Genomic DNA, 14,600 nt, shown 5'->3' with positions numbered 1-14,600 from the left:
GAGCCTGATCTGAGCTGCCTGGAACTGTTTTCTTTGACATCTGGTGGTACAGGATCAAGCCCTTGCAAAGATAAATAAGTAGTTTTCCAGCATGGTCCAGCACAGCCTGTTCTGCAACACCTGGGGAGGTGCTCAGATGGCAATAAGATTAATAATGTTTATTACAGTGTGCAAGTCCAGCTCCCAGTTGTGTTCCAGCACAGCATGCAGGCAAGAGGGAAACAAATGGAAGTGTTTGCTGGAAAAGTCTCATAGAAGACATAAGACTCCCACAGATTGCCGCTCACCAATGGGATCAAATCAAAGAAAACTTTTATACCTTGTTAGAAGATGTGGAGGGTTGTAGTCATATATTATCATGTGTCAATTTACCACCAGTAGAGCTCTCAGGACTATCTCTGAAAAATGCTGCATCTTCTGTGATTTGCAGCTCTATTTCACAGCATTTAAAATGTTTGGATTTATTTTAAGAATATATATGGGTTTGATGGTGTTAATATATGTGGGTTTGTTGGTGTTTCCTTCCACCAAATGAAAATGCTGACAGTCTCAGAGCAGCTCTGGCATTAATGCTGTGCAAGGATATCTTTGTGACCATAACTGTGTGTAATGCCTGCTTTGGGAATAAAGTCTTGGCACACAACTTCTGTGTCATTCAGAAAGCAGCACAGTTGTCAAGGACCTTGGGACATGAAAGGAAGACACTGTGCTGTCTTTTCATTGGAAAGTTCACAAATTCTGCCTAGAGATCCCTCTGATATTTTCACTTTTCAATACATAGTGATTACCAAAAATAAAACTGAGAATTTTAAGTGCTTTCCAAATTTAATGACACAGATTTTTACATGGAAAAAAATCTTTTGTAATAAACTCAGCATTTTCTGTTTTATATTACCTATAAATTTCCTCAGCTAAAAAGTGAGTAATTACACAAGGGTGTCCATGGGTGACACCTACCTTTAGTTGCTGTGCCAGTGTACTAAATAAAGCCCCATCCACTTCTGGCTACTCAGCTCAGGTTAGGATTTTGTTTCTGAAATTTGGTCATATTGGCCTTAACCTCATTGTGGGGTGAGTCATTAACCATGAGAGGAAGGAAGAGTGAATTAATGCAGCAGTGACATCAAGGCAACAACAACAACAATAACAATTGTAAAATTTGTTTTTTCTCTGCTTTGAAAACATTAAGGTCAATTCAAATGAGACAATACATCAAACCTTCCAGTTTCACTCTGTGCAGTGAGGAATAAAGAGAATTTGAGAGGTTTGAGTTAGCTCTGCAAAACAACAAGATGTCCATTGGGGGTGTGCAGGCAGCCCCATCAGAGGGTGGCCTCAGGGGCTCTGTGTGATGCTGTGCATCCCAAATCCCAGCCTGGGAAAGAGGACAGGGACTGGCACAGACATATGGTGACTGGGGTGACCTACTGGCATTAATAAAAACAATCATTGCTAAGCCCTCCACTTGGAGGGGGGAGGACAGGGCTGTGTGTTTTCAGTTCAGGTTCAGTTTGTGAGTTACTTGTTCTGAGTTTTTTAATTATCCCTTTTAGCAAGTGTCAGCAGAGTGCAGTTTCAAACAAAAGGAAATAAATAAAAGAATTTAAAAACCAGACTTAAGCTTCATTTACAACAATTTTTAGGGCTGTTTCATGCAATAGGGCCACCACATACCTACAAGGTCCTCTCCATCCCTGGAGTGTTCAAGGCCACTTTCCACAGGGCTTGGAGCAACCTGGTCTAGTGGAAAGTGTCCCTGCTCATGGTGGGTGCTTGGAACTAGATGGTCTTTCAGTCCCTTCTAACCCAAACCACTCTATAATTCAATAAGACCCCAAAAAAAAATCCAGTCTGGGGCTTAAATACAACTTCAGGTATAGCCACTCCATCTCAGTGACTCCCAGAGAGGATGATCTCTTTCAAGATCTGCTGGAATAACAACAGGGTGCCAGGATGCTCTGATCATAAAATTCAAAACAGGGAAAAGATGATAAAAAAATTACCTAACAGCAAGAAGCATGTGAAATACCACGAGTTCCTGCTGCTCCCTGGACTATCCCCAATTCCTGTAATAGATTTATCTCATGGAAGCCATTCAAAAAGTCACAACTGCCAGGACAGAAATATGGACCTAAAGAACAACATGACAGGGAAAGAAAACAGTGGCTGAAGGGAAATTTGGGAGAGCTGATCTACAAACAAGTCCTGAGGGCTCCGATAAGGCTCTCCTGAAAGGTGCTCAGCTGTATCCCACATCCAGCCCCATGGGTTTCAGGGGTTGCCTTGCCTGTTGATCCATTAATGTTGTGTTTCTGCTGCAGTTAGCACTGATTCCAAAGCTGTGAGGTTCCTGTGACAATTCAGTGATTTATCTTGGTGCTCATCACCTGCGGGCTCCTGAGGACCTCGCACCAGGCTGCGACAGGGAGCAATGGACAGGAAGGGCTCTGGGCAGGCCCTGCGGACCAGCCAGAGAACACACGGGGAATTTTGCTGCTGTGGTCACTTAGGGCATGAATTATGTCCAGCCTTTAACACAGATGATGGTGTCTGATGCAACAAGGACTTTGGACTCAGCACATAAAAACCTGTTCATAAATTGCTCAGTGCCCCTTCTTGCAAAGTCGCTACAACTCCAAGGTGTAAGAGAACAGCATAAAATTCACACTGATCCCTTCAATTCTTTTTTAAGCATCTTTAAATGCAGATTTTTTTTCCTGCTATACATCTTACTTTTTATAGTTAAAAGTAATTTTAAAGCAAAAAAGAACATAAACAATATACACTGACTCTTGACACTCCATTGCTTTTTTAAACTAGAATAATAAAAATTTGCAAATGAACAAAAGAGTGGGAGGAAGATATCTGATTTACAATGTTTTTGAGATAAAGAACACTATAAAAAAAGATCAATGTGAATAATAAAGCATTGTTAACTGAGTCATGACATTTCTATTCTCAGTGAAGATTTGAACAGTAGAGCTCTGCAAATGAGCACCTTGTGCCATTTTCAAAGTGGGAGGAAGACATATAATTATAATTTTTAAAGTGAAGAGAATTTTAAAAAAATCTCTGTGAAAAAGTTTATTGAAAAACATATCGACATATCAATATGACATAAATTACTTTAATTTTATTAAACTGGGAGGGGGGGAAAACCTCTTTTTGAAGACTGGCTGCAGAAAGCATTCCTTGAAAAGAATTTTCTTTATTAAAAACTCTTTGCTAAGATGAAACAGCACTGAATGTCAGCACTACCGTATATTTATTCTGTAACTCTTCCAACAGCCAAGATCTATAAAAGAAACATATTTTCAAAACAGTTTTAACCTCCATTGTCTTGATCATTCGTATTAACATTTTTCATGTCACCTATTGAAATCCCTTAAAGGAACCTTTTATTCAGTCAAAATTAATGAAGCCGTTTTCTTAAACAGCCTCCAAAAAGTAAAAAGGACGTAATGTTGTGCATTTTATTTGACATACGTTTTCTGCCATTTCACTTATTTCTGTGATGAGAGCAATACTTCATATTTATGCTATCAAGTCTGCAGAGAAAAGTGATTTTGAGAGAGAAGAAAACCAACTCTGCTCTTGCTGTGTGTGCAATTTAAATCCACAGCGAAAATACAGCATTGATCAGATTACTCCAATTGAGTCATTTAGTGCTTTGGCATTCCTGAAGTTAGGGCCCAGCTGTGAAATCATAGTTGGGGCCAAACATTGCTGTTAGGTGAGTGCACATGGCTCCCATTTTCTTCAAAGGGAATGACACACATGGCCAATATTTAGCTTTCACCTCTTCCATTCTTTAGCTAGCAAAGCCAGAACCAGTGGAGTATATGCAGGCAATTTAACTGAATTAAGAATACAATCAAGATTTTCCAGGACTTACTAGTGATTTGGGATATATAATTCAATACACATCAAAACACAGATGCTCAGCATATTCTGAAAATCAGGCCATCTCAAATGTCTTGCTTCAAGCAGGTAAAACCATAAATTACTCTGAATATTTTGGCTATTGGATCCTAACAAACTGGGTGTAGTACACTTCTTCAAAATTATAAACTCCAATTTCTGGCTTGGCTAGGATGCCTGGGAGAATTACAACATCCCAACCCATTTTTGTTCCTGTGCTGGCACACAGTCCTCCCCTGCCATTACCATTACAGGACTTGAACACAGTGCAGGTGCCCTTCTGCAGCAGGTGACCCCTGGGGAAAGTCCAGCTCCTGGCTCTGCAGGTCTCCTGGGATGCACTGAGCTGCTGGGATGGCCCAAAAGACCTTATAGCTAAGTGCCATGGAGAGAAAAAAGGATGCAACCCAAAAAGCTGCCCCATGCTGCATGCAGATCTTCATTTCAACTCAAGGTCAAGTGGAAAACTTTTCTACCATCCTTGCTGACTCTCCTCTTCACTTTCTCCTGACTCCATCTGTTCCTCACCCATCTCCTTCGTTCCGCACTCGCCTCCCTCTTCTTCCTGTGTCCATCTGTTCCCTCCTTCCTCGACACAAGTTGGGGAAGGGAAGTAAATTCAGTCATTCACTGAACAGATTTCAAGATGAACCCCCTCCCTCTCCAGTTCTAACTTCATTCATCATGGTAAAAATTATAATGAATAGAAATGTTGAAGGTGAAAATTTATTAGGGATTGTGTTGCTTTCTTATATGAAAAGCAGTTAAAGCGGCATATAAACATTGGCTTCATTCATTTTTTCTTAATATATGGCATAATTAGTGAGAAATATTAGTGGAAGTGCTTGCTATGCAGTCCATCAACACATGCCTGTCAGAGCTTAGGATCTGGGCCAAAAGTTTTTGCCAGTCCTGTGATAGATTTACAATAAGCCTATAGAAGGCTTTACAGTTAGCTGGGTCACTAATTCATGAAGTTACAATGTATGCAATGAGGTCAAAAATTCACTATTGATAAAATACCCCCTCCCGGGATTGCACCATTAGCTTTGTTACTGCAACAGCAAAATAAAGTAAACCCAAAGCTCCTGTGAATTACCAGTCCATCATCGTAAATCAGTAGTGAAGCACTTGCACGAGTTCATGATGTCATCTGAAGCCCGGGATATATTTATAGCCTTGTGTACTATTTCCTGTTTCCTCATGACAAAAATAAACAGTCTCCAAATCCCCTGCATCCTTCTGCCTGAGCTCAGCAAAATGTAATGGGCACGAATCTCTGAAAGGCCCTGTGATATATGGGTCTGGAGCAGCTCCCTTCTGATGGGCCATGGCGCCCACGCTCCCTCCGGCCTCTCCATGTGGGCAACAGCAGTTGCCATGCAGTTTGCTCCATCTGCTGCACTCACTGCTGGGATAGTCCCACACCCCTTCCTACTTTGCCTACCTGACACTTGGAGAGAGAAGAAAAGGAGATTTAAGCCTCCAGGCCTTAGGCATGGAGTGAACAGCCTGGCAGGCGCATCTGAGGTGGAGCAGCTCAGCATTGCTCCGGGTGGGGACCTGGGCTTGCCACTGCAGGGACCTTGGGCATCTTGTTCACCAAGACTCACAAGCCATGAAGCTTGGAGTTTGGGCTTAAATTTCCTCCCTCCTCCTTTACTCATGATTTGGGATCCTCATTTAAGGTTTCTGAGGTGTTTGGGCATTGATGATGCCCCACATTTCATCTCAGACCTCCCAGCTCTCAAATTTTCTGTACCTACCCGAATTGCTGTGTTTGCTGTGATCCTCTTCACCTCTTCTTGAAACTTTCTGTCTTGGCAGTTTATTTTTTGCTTCCTTTCCTGAAAAGAGACAGAGGATAACACAAACAGCACCCCATGCCATGTAACCTCCCTCAGCAATGAAGCTTCTGTTTGACAGATTTGTTTCTGTTTGACCTCCAACCAACAACTCCAGAAGTCAATGACTGTCACTAAGTGGCTGAGGGTGATAGCTGTGACAAACCACATTCATTTGACACTTATCCCTCTTCAATTTTGTTTTCTTCTCTCCACCAAGACCGTCGCACCAGCTCCCTTCCTCTACTGGCCCTCCCTGGAGTGACATCGAGCAGTGAGGACCATCCAGGTAAGCTGATGTCCCCATGCATGCAGAGATACTCCCTCCCTGGCAGACCATTATATCCCTTAAATGATCAAGAAAAAGTGTTTTGTTTTTCTTTGGCTTTTGCCTTTTTGAAGGACTGCTGTCAAACCCTGAGGTTTGGGTTCCATGGTTCTATGAGAACCAAGTGTGCTCAGATCAAGCCTTCATATGTACAAGTTTTCATCCATCAGGTCAGATGCAGCTCTGCCTGTGTCATCTGGGGGCAGAATGGACATGGCACACAGCTCTTCCAGTGATGAGCATGTGCTACATTAAACAGACAGGTAGCGACAGCAGGGCACGGGATAATGAATGCTGCACTCATACACCAACATGCCTCAGGGGAAAATTAAAAAGTTACAGGTCCTAAACTGCTACAGTTTTCCATGCAGTTTAGCATTAACCCTTGGGACTCCTTGATACAGGGGTGTGAGACAAAGGGCCACTGCCAGGATGGTTCTGGAATAAAAGCCAGCATTGAGTAGAGCCACAGGCTCCCTTATCCTTTGCTTGTAAAATGTGGATGAGCCCTAGGAGGGTCAGAGATCAATTCCCCTTCTCCTTCAGTGGAGTCTCCTCCTAAACAGCTGCTCCAAGAGCTGCTTTGGATTACCTGCATTGCTGCAGTCCCTGTTCAGCAGAACAGAGCACCTCTTAAACCCTCTGTCCCTTATCAAAAATAGACTTAGAGCCCTTGTACACCTCTATACTAAATCTAATTTCAGAAGCATGCAGGGAAACTGCAGACTCCTCTTCTCCAGGGCTGCAAGATGCTGGTTTGCGCCTAAAGCCAGTGAAGAGAAATAGAGGTCAGGGGACATACTGCAAATGCCAGTCTTGGTATCACTGCTCCTCCCCATTAACCAGAGGGATCTGGGGCTGGCATCAGTGGAAAGTAAGTGATTTACTTTGTGCTTTCATGAATGTAGTCAGCCATGTGAATTGCCCAACTCCAAAAAGAAAAAAGAAATTCCATGTGAGTATTGAGACTATCTTTAATACAAACATGGGTGAACAATCCCAGTCTTCTACTGCAACAGCCAAGGCGAGTCCCAGCTTCCCCATGTGAAGAAGAAAGTTGCCACTTCATACTATTTAAAAATGGCACATTGTGGGGGTGTACCTTTAGCAGCCTCTGCCTAACAGTCTAACACTGAATAATCTGAGATTTCTTCATCATGATACACTTATTTTTCCCTATAAGTTCACTTCAGCGGTTGATTTCTATATGTTAAAAACACAGACATATGTGGACATCGTAGGCTGAACACAGGCTCTTGAAAGAGAGTTGCAAAGTTTGACCCTCATCCCATTTCTAATTGTAATTTGGGATTTTTTATATTCTCATTTAACAGTAATCATAAATACTATGAGTGGTATATAATGTATTTTTAAAGCCTATTTGGCGACATCTATTTGTTCCAAACTCTCAACCTACTACTGTTCCATCCACCAAAAACTATAATAGGAAAAAAAAAAGTGCTAACCACCTTTTTTTTTTCTGCTGGTCTAGCACAATCTTTATTTCTTCAGACACTTTGTGCAAACATTAAATTGATAAAAGACATAACGTAGATGGACCCACAGCTGAACTGAAGGTAATTGCATAAAAATGAAATGGAGACCTATAATTGTACAATGCTTTAGCCTCTCCTGCAGTGTTTTCTGGAAGCAAGGATCTCGCTTGTCATAGCAAGTTGCTTGTTACAGTGATTGCGTGAAGACTTGATCTAGCTGTACAAGACAAGTATAACATTACTGAAAGGGAGCTTTTCAAACTAAGAGTCTGACACTAAAATGTACTGTATTTTCCAAGATGTAGTATGCTTTAACAAACAGAAGAGTCCCTGAGTGACAGCTTTTGTTACCCTTTTGTTTGATGGTGCTGTATTGAAAAATTCAGGTTATGTCTATGCCTTTCTATTTCTGGTTTTGATTTCTCTTCAACAGCACTTCAAGAATAAAAATTGACTCCAAGTATGAATAGTAGAAGTCAGTGGATACAGTAAATGTCAGTCTGGCATTTACTGATTACTTCTGTCAGACTTTTTTTTCAGTCTCGCTTCTTGAATGCTTAAATGCATTCTGTGGGCCATTGTATTGCTGCAGAATTGGGGAACTCAACAAATACACCATGAATTAAAACATACCTAGTTTACATTTTTGGGCAGATTTTGAAAGTGGAAAATAATAGTTATTCTTGCCTAAGCCTTTTGATCTGCTCTGTGTGTATCCAAAGGCTCAGCCTGGGTGTAGCTCTCAGTGTGAACAAACAGGACCCATTTGTGATATTGGCTAACAGGTAGGGCTTGTGTCTTTTGGACTCACAAAACAATTCTACTTATCTCTCAAATCCTTGCTTCCCCTCTTCAAGCCTTATGGTTGCACTGTTTTTTCACTCACCCTGCAATCCATCCATCCCATCCACATTTCCTCCTCTCTCTGCAAGGATACTGGGGGAACAGCTGCAGTCTCATCAAGGTTTCACTCTCTGTCAGCCTTTCCTTGGCTTTTCCTTAACATGGGTCAGAAGTCAAAGGTACATAAAAACCAAGAGATATGCAGGGCCTCTCTTCAGACTCCTTGCAGGCAAGTGCAGTTGAACCACTTCAGACCACTTACTGTTCTTCTTAGAAAGTAGCATTTGCACAACTGAGGTGTTTGTAAAGATTGATTTTCTGTATATAGCTCAAGAGCAAGCATATCACAAGATTTAAGTGAGATAAAAAGTGAGGCTGTGCTTGATGTGAGGTGCAGGAGTTAATCAGCTGTAGATAAGAACTGATGAGGTATTATCATCCCCGCCATGGAGAGAATGACCGTGTTTCTTGGCCACTTGATCACTTCAGAGATCGAGTGAAACTATATATCAACCCATGTTTATCTGTGCCTGAGGAGTTCTTCAAGAATAAATTGAACTCAGAACTCTTCTTAACCTTTCCCCTAGTTGGGGCTTAAAATTAAGCTCTCCCTCTGGTTTTTGAGCTGCCTCTCTGGCACGCTGACAGCATGAGAAGTATCCCATCTCCTAGTTGACTTCCAGGCCAACAACGCAAGTGGGGATGAAGTTATGAAATAAGGAATCTGGATGCTAAACAGAGACCATCTGGCTGTCTTTGCTACAGGATTATAAACCACGGTGAGCTGGCACATCTGCATCCAGGTACCGCCCACGTGCACATTGTTGGCTGTTAATTTAGGGAAACAAAGATGCAGCTGAAAAATAACAAGATAATTGTTTTGCCTTCTTTTATGTCACAAACTCAAGTTAGGATATCAAAGTCTAAATAGACGTCAACTGAGGCAATAGTTCTGTTTTCTTTCCAAACCTGATCCCACCCACTGGAAGTGAATTATTACTTAGCCTCTAAGTCCTCTGGGTTTAAGAGAAAACCTTAGAAGGCAAGTTCACAAATATCTTTACTATGAATAAACCTCAGTAAAGAGACTGAAATCATTAGGTGAGAAGGGTTAGGCCTTGGAAGTAAACAACTGTAGGTTTGAAAATTCTGCATATGTTATTCTCTCAGATCTCTGCCTTGGTATCACAGTCTTTTTTTTCCTAATCCCACCAGATAACCAGCTTACAAATGAAAAACACACAGATGAAAAGCCTATGAAAGGTATTGTTATGAGTTCTGTCGCAGAATTCAGCATCACAGACACTTCATCAAAGGGTACCAAAAATGAGAAGAAATTGTCAGATGCAAGCAGATCATCCATTGCTTCCCTGGAGAAATGCAGAGAATTCTCTTACATTGAAGATGATGCATCAGTACATCAGAGAGACAGTGACGGTATGTTTTATAAAACAGATCACATTTGAGCTGATTTCTAAATAATGCCCACTGCAAAAGAACTATGTATAACCAACTCGAAATTAAATGTTGAACAGGAGGTTCAAGAACATCGCCAAAAGCAATGTTAAGTTGCCCTGCAGACATTTGTGTGATAGATGAGAATTTCTAGAAGATGATCTTAAATTGTCAGTGATACTAAAGTCATAGAAGAGGAGCTTAGAGCTTATTGTGCCACAGAGCATTTGTACTTTAGCAATGAGAGTTTGCACAGAGGCACCAGTGTCAGTATCAGATAAATCTATTCCTGGTAATTCCAGTGGATGTTAAAAAAAGGCTCTGTGAAGTATTTCAGAAGTTTCTTTTGAGTGCCTTTTGCAATAATGGATTAGTGTGTTATATCCAATGGAGCTGGGATCTGTCGTGCATATCATTTGACAATTCCTAAATTAAGCATATCTAAATAGAGATCAACACAATAAAGTGCCCTGTTCTCCAAGAATCATTAACATCTCTATTGTGTCACAGATCTTTAAAAAGGGATGTCTATGATACATCTATTGGAATATGCTTAATTTCAGAGAAGGATCTGAAGTATTTATTTTATTTAGGGAACTTGTCCTCTTGTCCTGACACTTCCTATTTTTAAGTTTGAGGTCTCTCACAACCACTACTGGCACACAGGTGTGTACCATATGATGCAAATAACAGATTTCATTCTCCTTAAAAAAGCTAAATGTGAAGGAAATTAACAACAACAACAAAAAAACCCAATCTGTGCTTAATTAATAATGTTAAGGGCTGGATAGAAGCCAAGAAAACCAAAGGAAGACAGATTTGTGGTTGTCATTGCATACTCAGCTCACTCCACTCTGACAACTTACTGCTTATTCCACATACACAAGGCCAAATCCTGTTTGCTCAGAGAACCTCTGAAGGCAGAGCAATAGATGAGGAAATTGGTGACTATTTTGTTCCCAGGGCTCAGACAAGAGCAAATACAACACTCATAGGTCTCACCAAGGATGACCAGAAAGGCTTCAGCAATCTTTGGACCAGGGTTGTTCAGAGCATCATCTGTGTGAGCAGATGCCACCAAACAAGAGCAGGAAAACTTAGAGATGAGGCATGCTAGAAAAATTATTATAAATTCTTCTTTTGTGCTAATTAATCTAGTAATGTAGAGAAGGAGAGCTGAGGTCACTGTTCTCACTGAGATAAACGCAGTAAAGCCGTTTGGCAAACAGCAGGGAAAACAGAGGGGAAAACAAGAGATTGCATCTTCTTTTATGCAGTTTGTGGCTAATTTATTTTCAAATATATAAATGAATGCATAGGAATGGATGTCTAATTGCTAATATCTATTATTTATATACATTACCCCACTTAAAACAGGACCAAAAAGCCTCACACATGCAGATTTTTTGAAATGTGTTACATCCATTATCACAGTTCATGGTGTGTGCTCTGATGGGAATTTAAAAGCATCTTTACTGCACATCACAGAGTCTGTGCTGAAACATTACTTTATTATTAAAATCTTGTGCTTTTTGTGTGCTCTCTTTCCTGGATGAAGCCCTAAGAATCATATCTATTCTCTCCAGATTACATAAGCACCATTATGGTTAACATATTCAGGGGAAAAAAACTGTTATTAAAAAATGGATCTTTGGAGAGGGAGAAAAAAATCGCCAAATCCTTAATTGAGACATAACTTTGAATTCTGTCTCTCACATCTATGTATAGGAAAGAAATTTCATAAACATAAGAGATCTAAAAAGAATAGTCTTAATTACAGCAAGAACTACTGGATAAAATGATTACATTTTCTACAGTGTAAATTTCATACAATTAAATACAGTGGTGTCACCTTATTAACTGTTTCAATTTTATAATTATTTCAGTTCATTTAGCTAGGAAAAAATATAAGCATGAACTTACTGAGTATTACCAAAATCTAGTCATTCTTATTTGACAGAACTGACTTAGAAGTTAGTTGTGCTTGTCTGAACCTAAATAGATCTTGACATATTTAAATAAGTATTAAAATTGATAACATTGGTGATGATATGCCATTTAGAAAGAAGTTCAGTCATATGCTATTTGTTCTTGCTACCTTGTCTTTTTAATAAAGAAGCTGGAATGATTTTTTTTTTTAATTTTGTTTTTTCATCAAGAAAGCTTTCTAAAAAAAATAGCATAATTCTGGAAACTTCCTGGCAGTGAACTTCATGTTACGTGAGCTAGAAAATGCCACAACAGAACCAATGCAGTTGAATGAGTTCACAGTTAGTCATCCTAGGGCAAGAAATGTGGTTATAACCATATGCTTTCCTGAAAGAAGCAATGAAAAGACATTCATATTGTTGAAGGCATTTTTCCTTTCCAAAAACAAGAAGGAACAAAAAAAAACAAAAAAGGAAAGGTCTGGGTCTGTGCTCCAAGTGGATTCACACAGTTGGAATCTCACACCTGCTGCACCCAAGCAGCCTCCCCAGATGCTGGAGGCTGGAGTTAATTAGTTGATTTTGGGAGGGCACAAACATAGCACAGAGCTTTAGTCATGGTGACCAAGTTTTCAAGAATATTCACTGGCTCCAGACACGCATCCTACATAATCTATTTTCCAAACTTTTGTCTCCTTTGAAAAACTGACATTTGTGAACAAAAAGGTGAGAACCCTGTTTGGTGGGGAGTTGGGAGGACCCTGAGCTGAGCCACACTGCCCTCTCTCAATGCTCTTCTCCAGGCCTGCTCTCCCTCCCTGTCCTTGGCAGTCTTTAAACATTTTTAGTGCAAACTCTTGTGAAAATGAAAATAAACTCCAGTGTCACCTGTGCTGGTGTCATGGTTTCCTCAGCCCCACAGAACACCTCACTCACTGCCCCACTACAGAATAGGGGTAACAGAAGGGTAAAAGGAAGAAAACTCATGAGATTACATAAATACAGTGTAATGGGACAATGTAGTGGTTTTACATTGTGGGAGGAAGAAAAAAAAAATATATATTATATATAAATAAAAATTGGAATATACAAAACAAGGTATTTACATTGCAATTGCTCACCACTCACCAACTGATGCCTAGTTGGTTATCTGAGCAGAAACCCCTGCTTGTTTTCTGCCTAATTTATATTGATGCTATATGGTCTGGACTATCCTTCTAGCCAGCTGGGGTCAGCTGTCCTGGCTGTGTCCCCTCCCAGCTTCTTGTGCCTCTTCAGCCTCCTTGCTGTCTGGGCATGAGAAGATAAAATTTGGTTTAAAGAGCTTGTTCTTCTGCATTTCACTGCCACAGAATATTTCCATTCAAATTCTTTTCATACAGCTGTTGTTTTTCCAGAGCAATTAAAATAGAAAATAAACTTTTCACTTGTCTCTATGGAAGTAGTTATCATCAATGTGTTTTTAGCCCACCCCCTCACTTCTGGCCTAAACCCGGGCAATCCCATCTCACACTTGTTCTTACATCTCCCTGCTTTTCCTTTCTCTTAGATGAATGCGCCACACTTATCCTGGCCTGCTTGTTCTGCCAGTTTTGGGACTTTCTTATAATGCTGCCTGATACCTGTGAACATTGGCTGACAGATACCTGTTGTCCATCCAATAGATATTACCAGACCTCCGACGAAGACCACGGCAGCAACGACTGCAACTGTGACTGTGACATTGATTGCAGCCTCTTTGAGTCCTGCCACGAGACCGGGGAGTGCCTGGAGCTGGCCATGGAGATCTCAGAAGTCTGCTATCGCTGATAGGAAAAAAATTGACAAAGTTCCTCAAAACTACCTGACAGATTACAAAGGAGATTTTTTTTTTTCCTGAATATTAATCATAACCAGAGGTTTTGTCAATGAGGACTATGTGCATCTTGTTGCTCCCTCCCTGGAGGTCTCTGTGTTGGCATGATATCACAAACTGCTGAAACCAATAAAGGACAAAAAGGGGTCTTCTCTGCCATAGATGACAACAGAATTCCTAAGTGCCAAGTGTGCTCGCTGCTTTACCCACTGTCAATCCAAGCTTTTATAAACCTTTAATTGCTTTAAACACTGATTTCGCCATTCATAAACACAGAACAAATTAGGACATTATTTTAGGACTGATATATATATTAGTTCATCTTCCTAATGGATTCATACCTAAACATGTATTACACATTGTTGGTTATTATTAATAATTTATGATACAGCATCATTTTATAATTAAAAATTTATTTATTCAATCTCTTAAAACACTCTTATATGCCCAGTATAGGTAGAAAAAAAAATTAAATGAATTAGAAACCATACTACTGGTAATTACAGCAAATGTCACTGAAAATCTCCAGTGAATTTCGTTGAGGAAGCATTTTCACAGGGTACTGCAATTCGACAGTGTATTAATGTGCTGGCCCATGGTTATGTAACAACATGTTATGCCTATTGTTCATTAGTTATAGGAAAGGGCTTCTCAAGTGTAATTAGCCTAAATGGGAATTGACTGCACACTTCCAGAGGAGAATTACCCCATAGATAGCCAGTAACTCCTTTGCTTGATTTTCATTTGTAAGACTTTTGCAAGAAACAGAATATTCCCACCTATTCCAGTGCAAACAGGCATCTCCACCTGTGCACAAAAGATTACAGATGACAGTATCCATCCTGGTTGTGCTTTCAAATTCCTTCTATCTCTTTTCTGATGGCAGGTTTGATTAATAAAAAGGAAATGCATGTTGCACATTACACATAT

General features: G+C 40.3%; 1 protein-coding gene and 1 long non-coding RNA gene across 2 annotated transcripts in view; one reads left to right on the top strand and one right to left on the bottom strand.

Moving 5' to 3' along the window:
- MDFIC2 (MyoD family inhibitor domain containing 2) overlaps positions 1–14,158 on the top strand; it is a 42,868-nt gene extending 28,710 nt beyond the window's left edge. The window contains exons 3-5 of the mRNA XM_054640386.2: positions 5,986–6,054; positions 9,648–9,869; positions 13,365–14,158. Coding sequence (XP_054496361.2) covers positions 5,986–6,054; positions 9,648–9,869; positions 13,365–13,624 — 551 coding nt within the window. The 3' untranslated portion in view covers positions 13,625–14,158. The remainder of the gene's footprint in view (positions 1–5,985; positions 6,055–9,647; positions 9,870–13,364) is intronic.
- Positions 2,763–13,565, bottom strand: LOC143695011 (uncharacterized). The gene is made up of 4 exons (XR_013183878.1): positions 13,462–13,565; positions 12,944–13,105; positions 5,688–5,768; positions 2,763–4,506 (listed from the first exon to the last, which is right to left on the bottom strand). It is a non-coding gene; the product is annotated as an uncharacterized LOC143695011 (long non-coding RNA).
- Positions 14,159–14,600: the final 442 nt, after the last annotated feature.

The sequence above is a fragment of the Agelaius phoeniceus genome, chromosome 11 (genome assembly GCF_051311805.1).
Source record: "Agelaius phoeniceus isolate bAgePho1 chromosome 11, bAgePho1.hap1, whole genome shotgun sequence".
Lineage (NCBI taxonomy): Eukaryota > Metazoa > Chordata > Aves > Passeriformes > Icteridae > Agelaius > Agelaius phoeniceus.
The sequence above is the reverse complement of the archived record's forward strand: the minus strand, read 5'-3'. Positions and strand labels throughout refer to the sequence as shown.